General features: G+C 34.4%; 1 protein-coding gene across 1 annotated transcript in view; it reads left to right on the plus strand.

The window, feature by feature from the left end:
* The first annotated feature begins 1,286 nt into the window (after window positions 1-1,286).
* Window positions 1,287-6,093, plus strand: part of LOC107729272 (saccharopine dehydrogenase-like oxidoreductase) — an 8,080-nt gene continuing 3,273 nt past the window's right edge. The window contains exons 1-7 of the mRNA XM_016539728.1: window positions 1,287-1,635; window positions 3,229-3,341; window positions 4,137-4,217; window positions 4,567-4,696; window positions 4,828-4,877; window positions 4,993-5,123; window positions 5,225-5,342. Of these exons, the coding sequence (XP_016395214.1) occupies window positions 1,437-1,635; window positions 3,229-3,341; window positions 4,137-4,217; window positions 4,567-4,696; window positions 4,828-4,877; window positions 4,993-5,123; window positions 5,225-5,342 (822 nt within the window). The 5' untranslated portion in view covers window positions 1,287-1,436. The remainder of the gene's footprint in view (window positions 1,636-3,228; window positions 3,342-4,136; window positions 4,218-4,566; window positions 4,697-4,827; window positions 4,878-4,992; window positions 5,124-5,224; window positions 5,343-6,093) is intronic.

Here is a 6,093-nt window from a genome sequence, read left to right on the forward strand (position 1 = left end):
TATTTATTTAATGCAAAGTAAAGTTTTTTAGAATCACACGTTCTGGTGCATGCACTCTTTTACTGTCTGTACAGAGACAATTTGAGACTTTGGAACTTATATTTGTTTTACTTCATTTTGATTTTGTGTATATATCATGTGATGATTGCTGTATTTCTTAATTGTATGGTTCAAATCTGTTTAGTTATTGTCTCGGGGGGAATATTTCTAAAGGAAAATGCAATGAGATGTCTTTTGACCAAAAATGCCTGGTGAATAAATCTTATTGTTGGGATTGAGGAGTCTCTGTATTATTTGAATGAAGTTCAAAAGCTATGTTTTGTTATGTATTAAGGACTGAATTAATCATATATATATATATATATATATAAAACATTATCCATTAATATTTTTTTATTACATTTCTATTTTACATATTGAATATCCTGGCAAAATGTCGCATTACAGAAGAAAATGGGTTGTGAATGTGCTGACTAAATTATTTACCTAACAATTACGTAATTTATGTAACATCATATTATGGTGGATATATTAATATTATATTAATATAACAGTGTAAACAACATAAAATATTTAAAAATACACTAATAATTAAAATAAGTAAATTGTTGTAATAATACAAATATTTTATTGTGTTCCCAAGAAAGTTATAATAATAAATATATGAAAATTTTTCAAATACAGATAACCCCGTTTTTATTAATTTTCATAAATCATGTTTTTTTATTATGTTTTTAGTGTTTTAGTTAGCTGTATTTTTTTTAGTTATTATTATTTAATCAAAACAACCCAACTGCAGTTTGATTGATATTAACTGGAATGCAGGATAAATTAAAAAACATGATTAAAACAGAGTTATCTGTTTGTGCAAATTAACTCTTCATATAATTATGTAATTGATCTAACATTAACAATAAAAATAGTGTGTGTGTGTGTGTGTGTGTTATGTTGTAACAATGCAAACAACATAAATCATATCATACTGTAATCCTAAGAATCGTTTTATCCCAAAACCCGTTCCGCCTACAAACCGAGTAGACCAATCAAAAACGAGCTGACGTGACGTATTTCACGGTTGTGTTCTAGATGTACTGTATGCGTATGCTCGACGCAATTCTTCTTTGGTCAACAACACTTAAAATATTTGCTTGATTCTGCGTAATTTTTGTAATTACAACAACTTCTAAATCGATGTACAATTATCTAACGAATCCTCGACTGGGCATCCATCTTCCTCCGTCATTTTATTGATTACCCTCCGTCATTATCCTATTTATTCAGAGGGTGCGCATGCAAAGCTGCACATCGATGACGCTCTTGAACGAACCTCGACTTGTAGGCGTTAGCGGAAGTTTGTGTCAGTCGTTCTCCGTCAGGTGTTCGTCGCGCTGATCGCAGTCTCTCTTCCAGTATCAGTCCAGACGATCAGCAGCGCTATGGCGGCGTTCAGTACCTCATCCAGCAGGCCCTACCACATCATCATCTTTGGCGCTTCTGGTTTCACGGGGCAGTTCGTGGTGGAGGAGGTGGCCCGCACCGCATCCGAGGGTCCCAAGGGGAGTCTGAAATGGGCCGTAGCCGGCAGGAACAGAGCCAAGCTGGAGAAAGTTGTGGAGCAGGCCGCCGGAACTCTCAGTGCGTGAAGCCTCCTTCAATTATGCTAGATTTGCTTTAAACGTCTACATTTGAATTTAGTGAACTGATATAACCGTTCAATACTCTTTCGCTCCAAAAATACCATAGTACAGTTATTTTTTAGCTTTGTAAAATCATCAAAAGTGTTTCAGAAATGTTCTTGAATGGCTTGTTTCATTCATTGATTGATGATTGCTGTAGTAATATCTGCTGGTCACAACGAGGAACTATGGTATTTTAGACAAAACTTATGGTGACAATGGTATTTGTGTAATGCAATAACGTTAGATGTTGCAAGACAAAAGAAAAAAATCATCGGAACTATTACTGAGTTCATATGAGTGCATCATGCATTGATATCGATGAATGATATGTATTCATTTTGCATGTGCGTAGAACTAGTATGACTATGACAAGGTTATTTACTGTTAAGTAAAACCGTTACAATTAGTTTAATATGGAAATAAAGTATAAATATTAAAAACCTAAACTAAATGAAAATTAGAAATGCTGCCTTGAATGATTAGCAAATACATTTCAGACACAAATGACTTGCTGTAAATTACTAACTGTATTTACAACTAAAATACAAAATGAAACAAATAGTAATATTTAAAAATATTTTAAATGACAAAAGCACATAAAATGATTAAAATCATTTTAAGTACATATATTGCATGATAATTTAATATTTTAACAGTTAAAATGCTAAGTCTCCTAATAAAAAAGAAAAAGAAAAATTGCATTGCACAACCTTATTTCTCCTTTGACCTCTCAATGCTCAGCAGATGTCACATATTTATATTAGCAAATTTAGGGATTTTTCCACTCTTCAGAGATATTTACTGATGTTTTGCATCTTTTGAAAAAGTTCCAGTATAGTTGAGCAGAATGAGTTCTCATCGAAAACAACTGCATTTCAATTTTGTTATGCTTTTAGCAGAAGTACAAAAGGAAGCATCATAGAGTGTAGGAGCAGCAAACTTGGCAATGACTTGAAAGTGTTAGAAGGGTTGCATTGACGCAACTATATTGGACTGGACTTGACTTTGACCCGCATCGTGGCAATCGGTAGTGAACTGTTTTTCTTTAATGCTTGATACTGTTCTGCTTTGCCTAATAAATGCCTTTGTGTGGGACATTGCATTGTTCAGCTTGGATAATCTACATGCATTTTTTAAACAATAGGCTCTTTGGTCATGGTGGTCTTCAGAGACGGTTTAATTAATCCTCAACAGCTGATGGAAAATTATATTCCAGTGACATATTCAATGCCTTTAATCACGTAGCTTTGAATGGATGGGCTCAAGCAGAACATTTGCGCAGAGTTAAATTTAGATTTCAGTAAGAATTCATTTAGCCAGACGGGTCACTGAATAAAGATAGGACTGTTTAGGATTCCTTTTAGTGAAAGTTATCTGATCTTAGTGGACAAACTGAATTATTTATGACATGGAGTTTGGCCTAGACCGTTTTGCATTTATGCAGTAAATCGTAATCTTGAATAATGTACGGTCGCACCAGTTTGCATTAAATATGACGCATAACCCAGCAGAGTTTGCATAAATAATATCGTAAAATGTTTGTTCTCAGGTAAGCCGGAGCTGAAGTCGGAGGTAGATATTCTCGTCGCAGATGTCAGCGATCTGGATTCACTGGCTGTCATGTGCAAACAGGCTGTTATTGTGCTCAGCTGTGTGGGGCCTGTAAGTACGCAAGACTGTAGCACACATAATCCCTTGTATATGAGCTGTATTATATATGATATATGTCATAAAACATCAGGCTATTGATTAATAACTTTTTGCAATAGAACACTCTGATGTTTACCCAGCTTGCTACATCAGGTTGATAACTGTATGTGGTTATGCAATACCGTCCTTCAAACAAGATAATCACATTTGTACATTGAACATCAGATGATCTTGTATTAAGGGTCGGTCACAATAAACTTTTCGTTCCATTGAATTCCATTCATACGCAAGCAAATGCGGGAGACCTGGAAATGAAAGCCCATGTGAAAGTTTTGTATGCATTGCTCAAAGAAATTTCAGATGGTTAAAGTCTAGTGTGACTACAGCTTTAGATTATTTTTTTAATAATTATAATTATTTTTATTTTTTTAAATAATTGTCATGTCATATCTAAAGGAGTAAAGAGATTGTTTTTTCCCCAGATATTTTTAGTCAATAGTATACATTTTTGTATAGAAAATTGTATACATTTTTTATTTACGCTACCGTTTAAAAGTTTGGGGTCAGTAAGGCGGGTTTTATGCTAAGCAAGGCTGCATTAATTTGATAAAAAAATACAGTAAAACTGTAATATTGTGAAACATTGCAATTCAGAATAACTGTAATTTATTCCTGTGATGCAAAGCTGAATTGTCAGCATCATTATTTACTCCAGTCTCTCACATGATCCTTCACAAACCATTCTAATATGCTAAAATGCTGCTGCTCATTATATTACGAATTCAGAACTTTGATATTTTTCTACAGTATCGATTTTTTGGTGACCCTGTTGTCAAGTCGTGTGTGGAGAACGGAGCACACTGCATTGATATCTCTGGAGAACCACAGGTGCTTTTCCTGACACTTTGTTCTTTTATCATGATCAAAATCAAAATAACAATAAAACCATAAATTGGCATTGATCATAACAGGTCATAACAATATTACAGTCAACATGAAGTATTCACAATACTTCCATAATGTGACAGTCCTGCGTGAAACAGGAAAAGGAAATGTGCTAGTTATTTTGATAAAAGGTTATGAAGACCTATTCTTTGGAATAACATGATGAATTATAAGACCACCAATGTGTATCAAGCTAATTCGGTCTATTTTGATTTAATGTTGACTTGACATTTTGGTTCGAGTGCAAACCCAAAATACAGAAATGAATGTGTATATGTTCTATTTGCTGCAGTTCCTGGAGAGTATGCAGCTGAACTACCATGACCAGGCTGCTGGAAATGGTGTCTACATTGTGGGAAGCTGTGGTTTTGACTCCATTCCTGCAGACATGGGTGTCATTTATACCAGGGACCAGTTTAAAGGCATGTTTGTCATGCTATATTATATTATATTATATTATATTATTTTATATTATATAACAAATTAAATAACTATATCCTTAATTATATACATTTACATATTAATACATGACATTTTTTGTTTCCATTACCAGGGACACTAACAGCCGTTGAGAGCTTTTTGACTGCAAGTGCAGGGCCAGAGGTCGGTGTTCTTAAGTTTTAAATGTGAAAAGCTCTAAACACTGAAATAGTCTGTGTTTTTAAAAGGCCTTTGTATTTAAGTGTCAGCTGACCCACATTCTGGTGTGTGCTCGTAGGGAGGCTGCATCCATGATGGCACCTGGCAGTCAGCCATCTATGGCTTAGCCGACAGCAACAAGTTGCGGAGCCTCAGGAAGAAGTTCGGTCACAAGCCTCTCCCTGTGGTGGGGCCTAAAATTAAAAGGAGGTGTGTATGACAACCATTAGAATTTGTATTTCATCGGCAGTATTTGGCAGTATGAATATGCTCATGTCTGTTTTTAACAAAAAATTAATTTCTATTTACAGGGGCACACTGTTTTATAGTAACGAGTTGCAGCAATATGCAATTCCCTTCATGGGTACCGACCCATCAGTGGTGAAAAGGACCCAGCGCTACTTAACTGAAGAACTCAATGAGTCTCCGGTAAGTCATTCAATCTTTTAAATGAAATAATGCTGTATATATAAATCTAAAAAAAAAAAAACAAATAGAAAAAAAAAATAGAAATATTATATTAGTGCTAAAATTACAAACTTAAAGCAAAATTAAAATAAATAAATTACAAAAGCACATTAAAAAACACTAGTTCAGTATCAATGAACAACCCCACATACTTATAAAAAGACAGTACAAATGGGAGTGTTAGAGTTTAACTCAACATTGAACCAGTTAAACTGGACTGAAACTGAACTAGCTGAAACGGTAAACGCATGAGGTTTTAGAAGATTGAGAACATTGACTTATTAAAGGAACACTCCACTATTTTTGAAAATAGGCTCATTTTCCAACACCCCTAGAGTTAAACAGTTGAGTTTTACTAAAAGCTAAAAGTGCTACCGCCAGACCCGGAGATCGGCTGAATGGATTTGAAAACGGTAAAACTCAACTGTTTAACTCTAGGGGAGTTGGAAAATGAGCCTATTTTCAAAAATAGTGGAGTGTTCCTTTAAACAACAAGATTAAAGCAGTAATTCATAAATTCATAGACTTTGTTTCAATAGTCTTTTCTCATAAGTCAGTGTGATTCAGCTGTGAAGGCAGTTCAGCAAGTTGTGCACCTGAAAATTGGGTCTTAAAAAACAAAAACTACCCACACACAACATGAGTTGTCCCCCTGCTGGAAATGTGTGGAATAAAAATGTTTATATATATATATATATATGTATGTGTGTGT

This window comes from Sinocyclocheilus rhinocerous, unplaced genomic scaffold, assembly GCF_001515625.1.
Source record: "Sinocyclocheilus rhinocerous isolate Xijiao unplaced genomic scaffold, SAMN03320098_v1.1 scaffold1268, whole genome shotgun sequence".
NCBI classification, from domain to species: Eukaryota; Metazoa; Chordata; class Actinopteri; order Cypriniformes; family Cyprinidae; genus Sinocyclocheilus; species Sinocyclocheilus rhinocerous.